This window comes from Strongylocentrotus purpuratus, unplaced genomic scaffold (genome assembly GCF_000002235.5).
Source record: "Strongylocentrotus purpuratus isolate Spur 01 unplaced genomic scaffold, Spur_5.0 spur5_scaffold_6, whole genome shotgun sequence".
Lineage (NCBI taxonomy): Eukaryota > Metazoa > Echinodermata > Echinoidea > Camarodonta > Strongylocentrotidae > Strongylocentrotus > Strongylocentrotus purpuratus.
Genome location: NW_022145612.1, coordinates 42,490,663 through 42,508,111, shown reverse-complemented (window position 1 = coordinate 42,508,111; position 17,449 = coordinate 42,490,663). Strand labels below are relative to the sequence as shown.

Here is a 17,449-nt window from a genome sequence, read left to right as displayed (position 1 = left end):
TCATCCCTTCTGTCTTTTCTGTGAAAATGCAACATTTTCCACCCTCTTAGTACTCAATTTTTTTTACCCCTAATTTTATAGTGGATCATCCATAGTCATTTAAATCGTCAGCGCTTCATTCAAATCACTGATCTGAATGCGGAATATAGCAGGTAAACGTGCATGTTTTCCTTCTGTAAAATCTTTAATTTTGTTTTGTTCAGTGTAATTGTTATTTCTATCTCTTATGTATTTTTTGGAGATGTGTTTCGGTAAAATGCTGGAGTGTGTGCCTTATGATTATGCCGTAACTAAAATAATAGTCGCTGCTGCTACCGAGACCTGAGTGTGTGCATATGTGCCCGGCTAGCTAGGTCCAGCGCGTCCATAGCCTAGGTGCCGTGGCCGCGGGCGCGGCGACTGTGAGTGTGACGGTGCATGCAGTGTGCATGTGGTGACTGATCATCTGACTAAATCTGAGTGTGGTTGTGACTTGTGTTGTGATGTGAATGTGAGTGAGCTGTACTATACTAGTACTACCTGTACATTGATAAGGCGTAACAAACAAAAAATATGTTGTAGGTCTACTTGTGTTGTAGTGCCCTTTTTACGACTGACCCAAAAATCTTAAATCAGCTGCGGTTGGCTTTTAATTTTAATAATTTTTTTAAAAATTGCCGTTTATTATTAGATCTAGATCTAGATCTAGATCTACATAGATCTAGATCTAGAGTCTTTAGAGAAAAAAATGTTGAATGAATAAAAAAAACATGTATTTTGGTTGTTTAAATGAGATATAGACCCTAAATTAAACTCTAGATCTAGTCTAGAATCTAGGCTAAATGCATAAAATGATCATCAAATTATTCCAGAATTCTCACTCGTCTTCGATCTTCTGTCCTACTAAGTTAGATTTGAAATCCTGTAATAGCGTAATCAAGTACTGAAGTAGACCCGTACCCTGGCCTTGTGAACATGTTGTACGGGTATAGACTACAGTGCTATGCACTGCACCAGCGAGATTTGGGCAACGTTCCAGATTTTAAGTGTTTGGGGCGACGGTCACTGTTTTGAGGGAGGAAAAAAAAAAAAAAAAGAGAAATCGACAGACCGACCCAGGTTTTGGCACCTAATTGACCTAAAGCCTAAAGGGCAATAGACTGGCAATACATCTTTTTTTTAGGCGTAAATGGTGTGATTGTGACCCTGTGAGCTGACTCAGAATGTGAGTACTACTGCTACATGTAGATCTTTAACCTAGATCTAGAGAGGTCTACTGCCTAGCCCTAGCTACATGTATACCTAGACTGTAGACAGAAAAATTTGTTTGGTTGATTGGAGGAATGTGTGTAACTTTTGTGGTGAAGCTGAAAGATTCAGTTAAGCTAGTCACTGTCCCTAAAGTGTTAGTCTTACCATGGACCTATTACGGATGGACATTCGTCGTTTTCCTAATGAATTCATTGTGATTGTCTCCGTCAATGTCGTCTCAATAACACTCCATACATGTTTCTTCACTTTGATCTCATGAGGTCCACCGACAAAAAGTATTGAAGGACATGAGCCACTTGCGCTCCCATTCCTGGATATTGGTAAGATCTTGATGTAGAGCTTCGGTGTCATCCTGGGTCTTGATGGATCGGTACAAAAGAGCATCATCGTTGATGAAGACCAAAAAGAGCAGAGGTTCGAGGACAGTGCCCTGGGGCACTCCGGAAGATACGCTTTTCGTGATGCTCTTAACTCCTTCAATTGTCACTTGTTGGGTGCGTCCTTTGAGGAAGTCATGGACCCAAGACAAGAGCTGGCCTCTGAAACCATAATGATGCAGTTTCAGGAGAAGGCGCTCATGTGTTACGCGATCAAAAGTTTTCGAAAAATCAAGCAGGATTGCATCAATTTGTTGTTTGTCCCGTAAGCCTGCGGCAAGATCTTGAACTGTGATCAGCAGTTGCGACTCACAAGAGCGTCTTCGTCTGAATCCGAATTGACATTCTGTGAGAAGGCTGTGGGTGTCAAGATGGCGCATTATCTGGCTGTGAATGATGTGCTCAGCAGTCTTACAGATAATTGAGGTAAGGGAGATTGGCCGATAGTTCTCCGGCTTGTGCTTGTCACCCTTCTTGAGGATAGGAGTTATGTATGCTGATTTCCAGTCTTGGGGAATTTTTCTTTGATGAAGGGTGGCAACGAAGAGAAGGCAGAGGATAGGGGCGAGTTCATCAGCAACCTCCTTCAACAGGTAGGCAGGAAGATTGTCTGGACCACTAGCTGTGTGCAGCTTGATTTTGGCAAGAAGTTTCCTGACCCCTTCTTTATCAACAGAGAATTCTGGAACTATGGGGTGATGGCTATCACCTAGATCAGGGAGGTTTGACAGGGTCTCATAAGTAAACACAGAGGCAAACTGTTTGCTAAGTAGGTTGGCTTTAGCGGAGGCTTTACACTGGAGGGTGCCATCCTTCAGCAAGGGTGCAACACCTGTACTATCACACCTGGTGGTTTTAATGTAGGACCAGAATCTTTGGGGTTTGCCTTCTTCATTGCTGAGCATGTTACTAATATACTTGTGGTAAGTGGATCTACACTCCCTCTGCATAGACTTTTTGATGTTTTTGTATCTTGACCAGTCTTTGGTTTTCTTTGATCTGTATGCTTTCTTGTAAGCTCTGTTCTTCCTTCTTGATAAGGCTTTGATGTAGCTGTTAATCCATGGTTGGCTAAAACGGGTCGAGGTAAACTTGGAGGGGACAAGGGTATCCAGAACTCGATGAAGCTCGGATTTCAACTTCATCCACAGAGTGTCGACGTCAGTCGAGATGGAGTTTTCCTTGGTAAAAAGAGTGCCGAAAGCACTTGTAACTACAGGATTGTGAAACCTCAAAGTTACAGTGTACGGTATATGTACACAATTTCGGGGACCGTAGGTGAATTTGTGGAGTGAGCGTGCATACACACTCAAAGGTAGAATATTTAAAACGCCTACCCAGTAGTCGGGTCTATATCAGAGCTTGACATTGGTTCAGTCCTCATTTAAATGCAGCTACAATGTATGCTAAGAATAATTTCTAATTTTCTGTTCATTTATTTTTATTTTGCAGGGAAAATATATGGATAAAATCACCATGGAGAATGACAGTGATACAAAAATGTCATCAAGTTCGATAGGTATGTATTATTGGAATGTTTATACTCACTCAAATACATTTTTTCTAATCAAATGCTAGAACATGTAAGCTGTGATGATCTCACACCATTCATTTTCACTGATGAATACTTGATCGAAACTGACCTCAGTTACTCATCCAGTACTTTTTTTAAACATGCATGTACTATTACAAGGTACATGTGTTTGTCCAACAATCTTGATTTAGTTGTTAAAGGGATATCCAACCTTGATACCACACTACTCTAAGAGGAATGCAGAACAAATCAGAGAAGTAGACTAGTGAAAGTTTTAATAAAATCTGACAAAAGATGAGAAAGTTGTAATTTTTTAAAAGTGGTAATCACTATATATGTGTGGGCTGAATTGGAAATGTCTCTGCGATGTAGTGGCAGACAACTTTCCCATTTGTTCTAACTCAAAATTATTGCAATTTCAATTGTTCAAAAATAGTGGACTCAATAGGGTCTATTCTCTTTTAGAGTACCTGTAATCAATACAATGATATGCTAACCATGATATGTTTTGAGTAATGTACCAAGGGAATTGGCACTTAAACTTAAAGGCACTAAAAACAGAAAGTAATGATATTTTGGTACATGACAAAGGGGAGAGTTATCCACATTCCACAACTACGTCCCAGTCCACTGACCAAACTGCCAATTTGAGATTCATAGACTTGAATGATCTCATGTTTTCAAACATTCTTAACTTTCTTATTATTGGTCCAATTTATTTCATACTTGCATCATTCTGTGTATGTTATTTTTCTGCTTTCTTACTTAAAATAACTTATTACAAGGGTTAGATTGCCCTTTAAACATTAACATTTTGTAAATCTATATTTCCTGTACGAATTACCCTTGTTATTGTCGTTTCCAGAACCAAACCCAAGCCCAAAATATGTACTATTTGCAGTGTCATAAACTTCTTTTAAGTTTGAAGTTTGAATCAAATAGATTTTTGCTACATGAGTTATAATAATCTTCTTCCGGGGGTTCCAATCAACAGATGCTGTTATCCTTGAGTCATTGTTTTCGAGCGTTGATGTGAATAGATTTTTGTTTTTGCATGCTTTTGTTTGACAGATGACCTAGCTTTGATCGAGAATGAAACTTTTGACTTTGACTTGCCTGTGTCACCTCAAGAATGGTAAGAATCTGCATCATTTTAATGAATGTGTGATTGAGGTTCTCTTTGTTAAACATGAGTTAGACCGAGCTGATAACATTCTAATGGGCTCCCTCTCCCCCTTCATAGCTGTAAGCTCAAGAACATACACGTATCTTCTACTGTAACTCAAGCATAATTAAATTTGATTTAGAATGTCACTTCAAAAACCCTTATCTTAGATTCACTTGTCAAATGTCATTTGCAATAAGGATTTAAAGAATGTATGGCTAGATATCAAATAAACATTAAGGCTGACATTTTCATGATTTGTAAGTTAATACAGGCTGAATTTGGATTTATCCCTAAAAAGGCCAGGCTATTTGAGGTCTTAATATGGCCGGGGGGGGGGGGGGGCAATGAAAGTCCGCCCATAACAAATTTGGTATCAAAATGAGCAGGCGACATGAGGGAAAAAAACTCATGAAATTTCAGCGCCAAAGGTTCAGGGGTTTTGATGCAGCAGCAAAAATTTGACAGGCTTATTAGGGTTCGAACCCTGCCGCAGCACTAATGTTCTTTGGCAAGACATTGATCTGCATTTGCCACACTCCACCCAGGTGATGTAAATGGGGACCGGTAGGAAGGAATTCCTTGAATGCTATGAGCACCAAAATCGGTAGCCTAGCAGAGCCGGGGTAATATTGGAGCGCTTTGAGCACCTTGCAGGGTATTATTATTATTAAAGTACTAAAAATGAAAATTGAGTTCAAGATGGTGCCTGCAGTATGATCCCATGCATGTAATTCTGTTTTTATCTAATCTCATTTATCAGTCATGGTGGCCAGTTGATAGATATCTGGGAGAAAGATGACGAGATGGTAGAGGATGAAGATGAGGTTTTCATTGGGCCGGTAGGGTTCAAAGAAAAGTGTGTGGCCACGAATGCAGAGCTGGCCATCGCAGAGCAAAAGCCCATGAGCCCCCCAACGGCAGAGCAATACGCATCTCTCTTTAAAGAGGCAATGTCTGTCTCACTTGAGCTGCAGCGTAACTCCTCCAAGAGTAGATCATCCTCCTCAAACAGTTCCGACTCGGATTCCTCGTTAACAAAGGCCAGTGGGCGGAAAACCAGCGTTGCCCCTGCATTGGACAGTATCCAGGAGAGTTCAGGTGCCATGAAAGAGAGGAAGGTAGGAGAGAAGTATGCAAGATGTGAAGCTGCTGGAGATTCAAAGTCTGAATTGGAGTGCTTCAAGCGTGAGGTGAAGAAAGAGATTCGTTGCCCTGTGCGACGCGGCACTGTCACCATAGCCACCAACGTGCCAAGTCCCTACCCTACAGCGAAAGATTGTACAAACACTGAACCAAAGAGAGATCCTCCTGCCAAGGTACTCCATCCTCGGCCTCCTGCGCAGGGTGTAAAGCCGAGAGGTAGGGGATCCATGCTACCTACCAGGGGGCTACGCAGACCAGCCCCTGTGTCTGCTAGACAGGGTGACGACTCTGCTGCTCCACATAACTATAGACCTGAGATTGGAACAACAAATCCCCAAGGTAGCACCAAGATACCAAGCAGTGGAATTCAGAAGCCTGCGGTCAAGAAATTGGTAAAATATATTATAACATTTCCTTTTCACATTCACTTTTTTTTTTTTCCTTTTTCTTCTTCAAATATTATTAGCTTTGTGTTCTTCCATTTGTCCACTTCTCCATCATGCATTTAAAGCCCCACTGCACTACTTATAGCTACTTGTGTCCTCTATACAGCCAACAATGCCTAAGCGGTACCCGTTGATCCCCCACGATGCCCTTTTTCATATGTCAATTGAGAGCTGGTTTGATGAGATAACCACCTGCCAGTGACCTTGCAGGGAGGTCTAATCCCTCCATGACAAACTAGTGCAGAGGGGCTTTAAAGGTACTATGTCCCATTTGCAGGTCAAAAAAAATGAAAAAGTTAATTTCTAACTGAATTTGAAAGATAATACTTATTTAGAACTTCCCTAAAAAAGGTGGGGCTTGAAAATGTCTTCAAGTGGGAAAATAATGACTATTAGTTGTCAAATCGACTTTAGGGCTATAGAGCCCAAAAGTAATAGTCTTGATTTTCAGACAATTGTACCAAATGGTCATACGTTTTATGCTGCGCAAAGATTCAATCAGTTTAATCTTGGCCATCACAAGAAGTGGGTTATTGATGTAGACAAATGCTCATGTACCCTTTACAACTCTTTTCATGTATGTTATTACCAAAGAAGAAAAAAAGCCAGTCAGTCACTCAATAGTGTCTGACAGTAAAGTCTAGCAAGTAAACGGGTTTTCATGCATAATTTGAATATTAGGACACTGCTAACGTTTAAATTTCACAGATAGGACATACATGACATATTCATAATTCCTGCAAAGTTCTACAGAATTTGATGTTGGCTGCAAAAGGGACATAGTATCTTTAAGACTATAAATATCATTAAGTTAAATAATAATTGAAATATGAATGAGGCATATTTTGTACCTGCAAAATAGTAATAAGTAGTTAAATTACATTTATTTTTTCAAATTTATAAACTCCTCTAACTGAACATCTCATTCAATGAAGTCAAGTTGATTGATACATTTTTGATGTAATGTATCTTTTTTCTAGGTGAACCCTAAAGTATCTGGTCTGAAGAGACCAGGTTTCACAAGCGGAAGCAAGTCAACAAATGGTGTCTCTTCAGAAGCTAAGACAGGTGAGTTTGCCTCCTTGCCCTTCAGGAGAAAACCACAGAAAAGAGGGGGGGGGGGTGAATGGTATGTATAGAGTACCGAAGCTGTGACATCATAAAAATCTATTTTTAGAATTTCTCAATTTGTTTTTCATTTTCCGAAAGAGCATAAAAAATAATGTCCAAATGTCGAAAACCAATTGAATGTGTTAAGTATTGGCTGAGGAATGACCATCTGAATAAAGAGATTTCCTATTGGGACTCGGTGTTATTTTGCTCTGGTTCGTAAAGTTACTTAACATATTCAATTGTTTTTTTTACATTTGGACATTATTTTTGATGCTCTTTCAGAAAATGAAGAAAAAAATGAGAAATTCTAAAAAATAGATTTTTGATGGCGTCACACTTAACCTCTCTATAACCCTGATGCATAACGAATATAGCAATTTGAATAACAACATATATGTAGAACTCATATTGCCTTGAAGGGATCGTGTAACAATGTTAAATCTGAGATACACGACCCTACGTGTTATCTGTGTCTTTGATATGGTGTAATATTGAAGCCCTCAAAAAATTGCGCTTCAAAATGATCAAGAAGTGCCTCAAAAAAGTAAAACATTTGATGTCTGGTTTTACCATACTCATTTTTCTCAATAGACTGTAGTGTTATGAAAACTGTTTAGCAAACAGTTTTCAAAATTCGAAATTCCAATCATAAATATCTTGATAATCAGTCATCGGATTCCTGACTGACCTAAATGTTTATAATTATCATTGCAGCATGAGCTAAATCCAGAATTTTGTTTCAGAATCTGAGACAGAGTTACCGGATCCCTTTAAATTTATATTGAATATTTGTTTGATCAGTCTCTTTTCAGTTTATGGTCATCTATTGTGTCACTTGTATGTTTACACATATATCTTAGATTCTGTGCCAGCCACCAAGCTTCCCACCAAGAAGATAGGCTTGATCAAACCCTCGGCAATTAGCAGACCAACCCATAGGAATGGAACGGCTGGACCAGCAGCAAACAAGCACCAACCCATGAAGGCAACAATGTCGTTTGGGGCGGGGGCTGCTACCAATGGAACAGGACCTTCCAAAAGGACCACCATCACACCTCAAGTTCCTAGTACCGGTAGGTCTCACTTGCTTTCTGTTGTATTAGTATAGTAGGGCTTTACACTATGAACAATATTGGCAAAGAAAGAGGACTAAATATACAGTTCCTCATTCTACCCTCCACAATTGCTGTGGTAGACAAAGGAACATCCCTTCACTGCTATTATGTAAAAATAAGTAGAACAGGTGAATATGCATGTGACACCTGTTCTACACATTTTTACATAATAGCAATGAAGGGATGTTCCTTTGTATACCACAGCAATTATTGAGGGTAGAATGAGGAACTGTATATTTTGTCCCCTTTGTTTGTCCGTCATGTTCATATAGTGTTAAGAAGTTTTTGATAAAAATTGTGAGCACATGTATTTTAATTTTTTTTTGGTACTGTTAATAAGGGAAGTGGATGAAGATATCTAGAAGAATCTACACTGCTGCTGTTTGAGATTGTCAAAACAGATGGTCAGTACATATGCGTGTGACCTAGAGGACTAGATGTCCTGTGTTTGTGTCATAAGCTATATTATATAAATATTTCGGTTTTAAAAAAAATCTGTTGTGTTTTAGAAGTGATTTGTTTTTCTGGAAAACTTATCTGGGAATCGTTCATCAATAAAAACGGGTGATACGATTTTTCACCCACATTTTCACCATATTTTTTCATTTTTAATTCACTCTGACAAATCTTGATATATAGGCAAGAGGAAAAATCCGACACCTCGTGCAGCAACACCAAGCACCCCAGTGTTCCAGGAGAAGAAGGTGGTTCCAAAGAGGTTACTTGGTAGTGGTGCTGGCGGGAACACCACACCAGCAAAAGGAGCGGTTACACCAAGGTAAAGGCAATGGTTTTTTGTTGTTGCTGGTTCCGGAGACCAACCTGTCACCTGTACCTGAGCCTGAGTGATGTCAGTTTGCAAAAAAAGAATGACAAGTTAATTTGGAGTAATAAAACAATATATTGTGCAAAATAACAGCTTATACAGTGCTGTTTTAGAGCAAGGAATCAGGTGGTTATTAAAATGCAACTGGTGAATTTGCATAAGTGGTCAGTTTTATATTTAACTTACCAAATTATGCACAACTGTCAACACCTGATGCTCAGACTTTGCCTCACAGACAGTACTGCCAAAATCATGACCTTGTGAGATATTTCATTTTAAAACAAATTTTTATAGCAACTCTAATATGAAAGGAGTGCAGTGTTTTTGTACATTTCCCAGTCCACATCCAATCTTTTGAGGCAGTAAGTATAAAAGCAAAAGTATTTAAGTACCTCATTAATTGCGATCGTATCCATTTTCAGGAGGTGTTCAATCTCAACGTTACCAAGACCATCTACTCCTGTTCAGCCCAGCACCCCACACACCAGGCACACCAGCATCACAGTACCCCTTAGCTCTGCTGGTCCTGCATCGGCTAGGCGTCGATCCGGTATCCCCACTCCTAACAGACGAGCCAGCACCTCCACCAGACCGGCTAGTAGGCTGGCAGTACCCACTGCCATATCAAGGTAATTAAGAAACCTGTGGATTTTCATTTCAAATGACTGGTTGGAATTTGAAGGGATTTGTTTTGGGGGAGGACAACCATGAAGAAGAAAATATGATTGTTATGCAAGTGTTTTTTTTTTGTTTTTTTTTTGTCTTCAAGCACAAAGAACCGAGAGGCTACCTACTACTTAAAAAAAAAACATGAATTTCTCAATTATTATACTTGAATTATTCAATAAACAGCAAAGAGTTCCAGAACCTTATCATATTTCTTGGTTCACACCTGTTCTGAATTTTAAAGAAAGATTATACTTAAAGGTATAGACCAGTTTTGGAGATGCCCCCCCCCCCCCTCTCAAAAAATTGGAATGGAAGCTCTTATTACCAATCAATGTGAAAGAATATGTTTTGACAAATACATGATGATACAAATTTTGCCGGGAAACCGCCTACTTATTGATATATTTGGTAAGTTATCATTTCGATCCGGCCTGGATAGATATCACAAAGGCAATATTTGAATAATATTGAACACATTTTTTGCACCCGTGAATCAATTTTACCACTACCTGTCTTTACCTTTAACTTTGGTTCCATCACCTTCTCAATTCCTCTCCAGACCTCAGTCAGCTCAAGCCGCCCAGAAGGAGTCTTCCAGGTTCTCCCCCCTCCTCCTCAGCCCCCTCCTGACTCCACCCCAGTTCAAGCTCTCTCCCGAGGGACCAGAACCAGAGGAGAAGGTTGCCATCAAACCATTCCATGTGGACGACAGCATCCCTCCCCCTAACGCAACCATAAGCTCCTCCCCAGAGCTTCCCACACCAGAGCTTACCTCAACAGCAACCAAGACTCCCCATCCTGATAACGTGTTGAGGACAAGGACCAATCTCCAGGAGACTGTGAAGGAGGCGGGGCCAGTGACAAAAGTGGCCACACCCAAAGAGAAGCCTTCAGTCGGGATGGTAATGATGCAATTTATCTTTCCTCCCTCATGTTAGGAAGCATGTGTAATTGACAAAAGTGAAGACAAGAATTACTGAATGCAGTCATGGCAGTGACAAACCTTTGCTTGTTTATTCGCAATGAGGGATTTTTAAAAGTATTGAATGCATTGATATTTGTTTATAGTTAGGACACCTCAGTGATGATTTTAGATGCAAATAATATCTGGCTATGTATAATCAACCAGCAAAATCCAGATCTTTGTCGCATTTTTTTCAAATTTCTCTGATGTTCAGAAGGAACAATACAATTCTCTTTAATATATATTTAGTTAATCAAATTCCATTTAATCTTAGTTTTCTGTGTCACCCGTCTTATCATGATTTATTTAGACTTCCCAATTTTTATAACCATTTTTTTAATACAATTTTTGCAATACTATCACTATCCATCAGAATTCGTTTAATCCCTCAACCTCCTAAACTCCATCTCTTTTGTTTCATTCTATAGCTCATTGATTTCGGCAGTGCTACACCGAAAGACAAGAAGGTAAGCATTAAACGTGGTCATAAGAAATTGCTTCAGCCGAACCAGTTTCTCTCTTTTTAAAGGCATCGTTTAACAATCTTTCCAGTTTTACAAATCTGAGAAGCATGGCCCTACATGTTATCAGTGTCTGTGATATAGTGTAATATTGAAGCCCTAAAAAAAATTGGCTTCAAAATGATCATGAAGTGCCTCAAAAAAGTAAAAATCTTTGAGTGACCGGTTTTACCATACTCATTTTCCCCAATACACTGTATTGTTATTAAAACAGTTCTGAAAACAGTTTTTGAAAATTCGATTTCCAATCATAAATATCTTGATAATCAGACAAGCAATTGGCTTGTAACAGTCGTGAGATTCCTGACTGACCCAAAGGTTTGTAATTATGGTTGCAGCATGAGCTAAATCCAAGATTTTGCATAGAATCTGAGGCAAATCCCTTTAAATGTTGTGTTGATTAAAGTTAATACAAAGTTTTGGTATGGGGTCATGAATTTGGTTCAAATGAACATATTGGAAGCATATGCGATCCTACAATATTCAGTGATTGTTGTCGCAGTTGAAATTGAGTCTAAAGTTATGAAATTGTAAATAATGAACTCTTTATCTTGTAAAGCTCCCTCTCAAGGTCAAGATATTAATTAAGCTATTAAACAATGTTTCTTGACTAAAATCGAGCGATTAACTATGCCCGTTCAGAAGTTATATATCACAACTACATATTCTGAGATTTTCATTGTCGTAGCTCCCATTGTACGGCCATAGGCGCTATTTGAAACTTATCAAAAAACCTGGAGCACCGGTAAATTTTTATATTTATTTTTTTCTCGAAAGCAGAAGTGTTTTAGGGGCTAAATTTTCTTGAGCTTATAATACATCCACATGGGCATCCAAATATATCAAAATTGTAAGGAATTACTATCCACCCAATTTGCAAAATTTCCCAAAACTTTGTAATACCTTTAACCCTTACTGTACTGGGCTATTTCGAGCACTCTCTGACTGGGGGGGGGGGGCCTCGGAGGCCCCCCCCCCTATGATCTCGGCCGTCAAATGTCCGATGAACGCGAAAATTTGCATGATTGTAGATATTTATGTAAGGAACAAGATGGTATAATTAGTTTTTTTCCTAATATGCAAATTTTTGTCGTTATAGCCTAATTAATTATGCAAAATGCTAATTTTATGCATTTTACAGAAAACTCTACATATTTGTCCGTAGTCTTGTGAAGAATCTTGAAAATGTATTGAATAAATGTTTCCTTCATCTCAAATTCATGAGGTTTCATTATTTTTATGATATTTGAAAATGCATAGGTTAATTTGCATAAATTATGAATACGCAAATTACGCATTCATGAATATCTAATCTGGTAATATACAGGGAACTAGAATCATTACAAAAATTGTCAGACTCCACTTTTGTTATGTTGAAACTCATTATTCATATGAAACTTCTTTTCTAACACAAAAAATAGTTATTTTATGTAATTAATAATGATAATTTATGCAAATTTGATGCGATTTTCAACTTTTTATTTTCTTATGTATTTCATTGTTTTTTATTTGTTATTATATCTATTGTTTTATTTCTAATGTATTCTTTTGTTCTGAAATACATTAAGTTACTTTGAGAAACATATAAAAGCAATTTGATATCAATTCATATCTTCACATTTCTGCTTGTACATGAATATATGCAATTATAGCACTTTTTTGATGACATGCGCATACTAATTGTTATGTAACACCTTACAGGTATATCAGATTTCGACGAAAATGGTATCAAAATGTGCGTAAGACTTGAAGGAAAAAAGTCATGAAACGACAATTCAAAATTCCGAGCGGTTGCGGCGCGATCTCCAAAAATGTCGAGGGGGGGGCCTCCCAGCCCCCCCCCCCCCCCCCCCCCAGTACAGTAAGGGTTAACATGAAAATTGATGATGTGCAAATTTGGGTACTATCACTAAATCAGCATAGGCAAGGCAAAGCTTTCCATTGTTTCTTTCCCCCATTGGTGCCTCGTGATGTTTAATAGACAAGCATTTCATGCTGGTTGAATCAATTAATCGGACACATGGTATGATGAGTTTTCTCACACCTTTCTCTCTCTCTCTCTCTCTCTCTCTCTCTCTTCTTTTTCTTTCTTTATTCTGTTCAGGGCTCGAAGACACCTAAGCAGCTGGGTCGAGCTGCAATCAAAGAGAACCTACTAATCGATTTTTGAAAGACAACATCAAGATCATCTCATCTCTAATTGACTGGTAACATTTCTCATAAACTACCCTCTGATTCATGACCATGTTCATGTTGCGCAGACTGAGCAGAAGACATGAGACCAGTCTGCGGTGATCAATCTCTCAGATGGAGACATGATGAGAGTCACAAGAGATTGGACTTGTCAAAGATTGGTGTCACGTTTCAAGGCATACAAAGAAAAATCAAGACATTGATATCACACTCTTTTGTAAATAAGAAGAGATAACACTCTCTGATAATATGGGTGTTGCAGACACAATGATTTGTACTGTCTTGATATCAAATTAAACAGTGCACAATGTGATTCATCAGTTCAGCTATGTGACAAGTGTTGAGAGATGGGAACATTACCAGTCTTAGCAATCAGACACTAATCAACATGCAAATGTTTTTATAACATTGCCCTTATTTGAGAATGATTTCAGATAATGAATTCAGATATGTTTATTTATATCATATCGCTCTTGAAATATAATAATAATTATTCCGCAATATGAACTCCACTATGGAGGGATATATGTTTTGGAAGACCAAATACATTGTGAACTATATATAAATAAATAATAAACAAGTTTACTGATCAGTTTCATCTTAAATATACTTCAGAAGTTGCTCTTGGCAAGATGAAAGCATGTCTGAAGCATTCTTGTTGTAGCATCCACTAATGTATTCAAATATTCAAATTCATGCTTTCTAGTTTTGTACTAGTGAACTAGTGCTCAGAAAGAACTTGAATTTGGATACATCAGTGTATCAGTCATATACATGTTTATCACTAATGTTTTATAAACATTGTGCATCATTATATAGTTATTAACAACCAATTTGGTCTTATATTTGTGGTTGTCCTATCCAACTGTGAGAATTCTTGAATATTTAGCCTATTACAAAGGTTCCTGACAAAAGTTAAATGTCGATATTATGTATTTAGCTTATCCATCTCAACTTTTTTCTTCAAACTCCTATTTGTAGAGGCAGCGTCTAAATTAAAGTGAGTTTGGTTCACTGCAAATATATCTGTGTATGTTGTGTCAGTGAGTAAATCCAGGTTGAGTTTGCTAGATATTATCCTCTGTATTTATCAGACTTAACAAGGAGATGAGTAAGGACAAATAAATTTGTTTTATTAAGTTTATGTAAAACTTTGTTTCTGCTCTTGAGTCTCTTGTGTATTCTTGTAGTATATATGCTTTTATGTATCTCATGACTTCCTGTCACGTATTACGCAAATATACTGTATACTGTAAACAAACATTCCTCGTGGTAACCAGAAGAAAAATATTACATGTTATGTATCAAAGAAATCTGAGTTTCAAATCAAGAATTTGTGTGTAGATGTGAGAAACTTACAATCATACTTTAAGTCTTAGTCAAATCTTTTTAGACCCATCATTTCATAACTTCATCACGGTTGAGCAATCATGCATTGCACACTTTCATATTTCATTGTATAGTAATGATGAATGCTTTATAACAGCCTTATTTTCAATCTCATGCTTTGTAGTCACCAATCTGTTGCAATCCCTGCTTTAAAGTGTCATAATGAAATTATTTCCTAATGATGTCTGGTTTGATAATTAGCCTTGCTTCATAGATATGGACATGGTAAGTAGTTTACCATCGATGCACAATGGTGACTCAAGGCTTTCACTTACTATATGTGTTTTGATGACATATTGTCTGCCTAGTGCCAGAAAGGTGTTAGCTCGGTGTCAAAAATATTTGAATTCATGATTATTTTGTTTGGCTTCTGGCTCTCAGCAAGATATCTTTTTATCTTTGCTAAATGATTTTTGTACCACAAACTGATATGTATAATTATATATATATATATATATATATATATATATATATATGGAAATTGTATATCAATATACCCCCATGTTAAGTTAGGAACAATGTATACCTTGGGTGTGAAGAGGGCCGTTAATTATTCAATTTAATCTTGATTTATTACTCATATCTTTGCATTTATAGTCTTTAAATATCTTGTACTGTTTTGGACATAAATTAATATACCTAAGACCTACATTTATGCAGAGGGTCGATGATTAATCGATTAATCTTGATTTATTACACATATCTTTGAATTTAGATTTTTTAAATATCTTGTACTGTTTTGGACATAGATTAATATACCTAAGATCTACATCTAGCCATCTTTTTTTAAGAAGTACATGTACATACTACATCATCCTGGTATATTTTGCACAGCATATTGTACTTTTTCCGCTTCACTTTCTGGTGTTCAGGCAAGGGGAAAAGGGGAATATGATGGTATACATATGTGTACAAATTTCCATGGAATTACAGTTGTGTAAAAAAAAACAAATCATGGAAAATATTAAATACATTTATATATATAGCTGGTCACTATATTCATAAATTATTTTCGTGATGGTATACCAGCTTATGTTATATGTGAATGTTACAGTGTAATCTCTCCTTTGATTCTTTGTTCCCTGAATGTTATTGTAAGTTAACTTTCTACAATTGTATTCCATTGCACATGCTTGTTGATAGACAGTGCTTTTTTCATTTGAATTCAGTGTATATGGATAGAGATATATATATTGTTAAATTAAGAATTTCTTTTCACTTTCATAGTGTTGTGAAAGGTCTCTCCTCGGTTGTAATCAGAAATTGATTACAGAGGTGTTGATAAACGAATTGTAAATGCATCTTGTTGTAAGAGAATATAAATAAATCAACAATTTGTAAATAACTGATATTGAATCAACGCTTTTTGTATAAACTGTCTTTTGTGTGAATCACAGTTATGCATATTTTCATGGCACCATTAGATGATCTAGAGCTTCTTTCCATAATATAGAAATTAGGAATTTCATTGTGCAACATGGCAGTGTTGCTATTGGGTTCAAATTGGTTAGGGTATGTGTAATATTGGGTCCAATATTAAAGTCAGGAATTCAAATAGTGTGAAAAGTAATCACAGAGAAATTCATCATCTGAAAGGACACAGTAAGAGCTATGTATTGTCAATGTCAGTAGCAGTCTTTTGCGGGAAGCCCACAAATAGTCTGAGCTGAATGTTTTGTACCACCCCATAACTAGCTTTTTCACCACAAACTAAATTCAGCATTTCATATAATGGATGCCTTTTCATGCAACTTTCCATTTTGATAAATGTTTTGTTAAATCAAGCCGGCAAAACGACACGTGTTTTGCACCCAAGTCTTCCAGAAAGATATCACATTCTGTTTGGTGCTATACGTTACACATTCCATAGTTAAAAAGTACATGTGTACCTCCCTTCCGTTGCCTTGCGTAGAGTACACCGTATGTATTTACAGTAATCACTAATTTGTTTTGGGATCCCCTATCAACAATGTTACAGACACTGGGTGCGTTCCCACTATTATCTAATCGTAGGCTATGATCACTATACCAAGTCTACAATGCTCACTGCAGAGGAAAAAGTATATTAAATCAGTGATAGATGAAATAATTGGCGGGTGGCTTTGTATGAAATAATACAAAGTTAGTTTGAAAAGACGTGTAATCATTATCGTCGACTATTTAAATGCTATTTGGGTTTACTGGACAAATTTTCTTGGCAATCTTGAAAGCTTGTAGGAGGCCTGTACAATACGAGTAGAATGTTGATGAATATGTTTGGATGGATGAATGAAACACCTTGTCCCTTAGTATAATTCATTTATTTCAGTGAATCCTGAACTTATCAATATCTTGTTCTTGTTATAAGTATGTGTATGGATGCTCCTTCCCAAATTGCCTGGTGATAAACTATTGTCTTCATATACTGGTAATTTCCGGGGGTGAATCAAGTATTAGGACATACGGGGATGTGCCGCTCTTATGGGTCACTTTTTCATAAAAAATCTCTAAACAAGGGTCCCATTTTTAACAAAAATACCATTAAAAATGGGTCCGTTTTTCAAAATTTTCAAAACTTTCGAGTTGTTGCCATGCAAACACCCGTAAATTGTGGGAAATGGGTCTTTTTTTCGAGTAAACTGCGCCAATATGACCCCTAATAATGGGTAGGGGTTTTGAGGCTTGAGCGACACACCCCGTCCGAACCAAATTTGAGTATCCCCCCCCCCCCCCCCCCCGGGCTCGGGGGTCATTTAATGAC

At 37.5% G+C, this 17,449-nt stretch overlaps 1 protein-coding gene across 1 annotated transcript; it reads left to right on the top strand.

The window, feature by feature from the left end:
- Positions 1-92: 92 nt before the first annotated feature.
- LOC591138 (G2 and S phase-expressed protein 1) lies at positions 93-14,608 on the top strand. The gene is made up of 11 exons (XM_790718.5): positions 93-152; positions 3,081-3,147; positions 4,234-4,297; positions 5,091-5,865; positions 6,900-6,987; positions 7,893-8,105; positions 8,787-8,925; positions 9,396-9,602; positions 10,202-10,544; positions 11,035-11,073; positions 13,232-14,608. Exons 2-11 carry the CDS (start codon positions 3,090-3,092, stop codon positions 13,295-13,297), a joined length of 1,992 nt encoding a protein of 663 aa, XP_795811.3. The 5' UTR covers positions 93-152; positions 3,081-3,089; the 3' UTR covers positions 13,298-14,608.
- Positions 14,609-17,449: the final 2,841 nt, after the last annotated feature.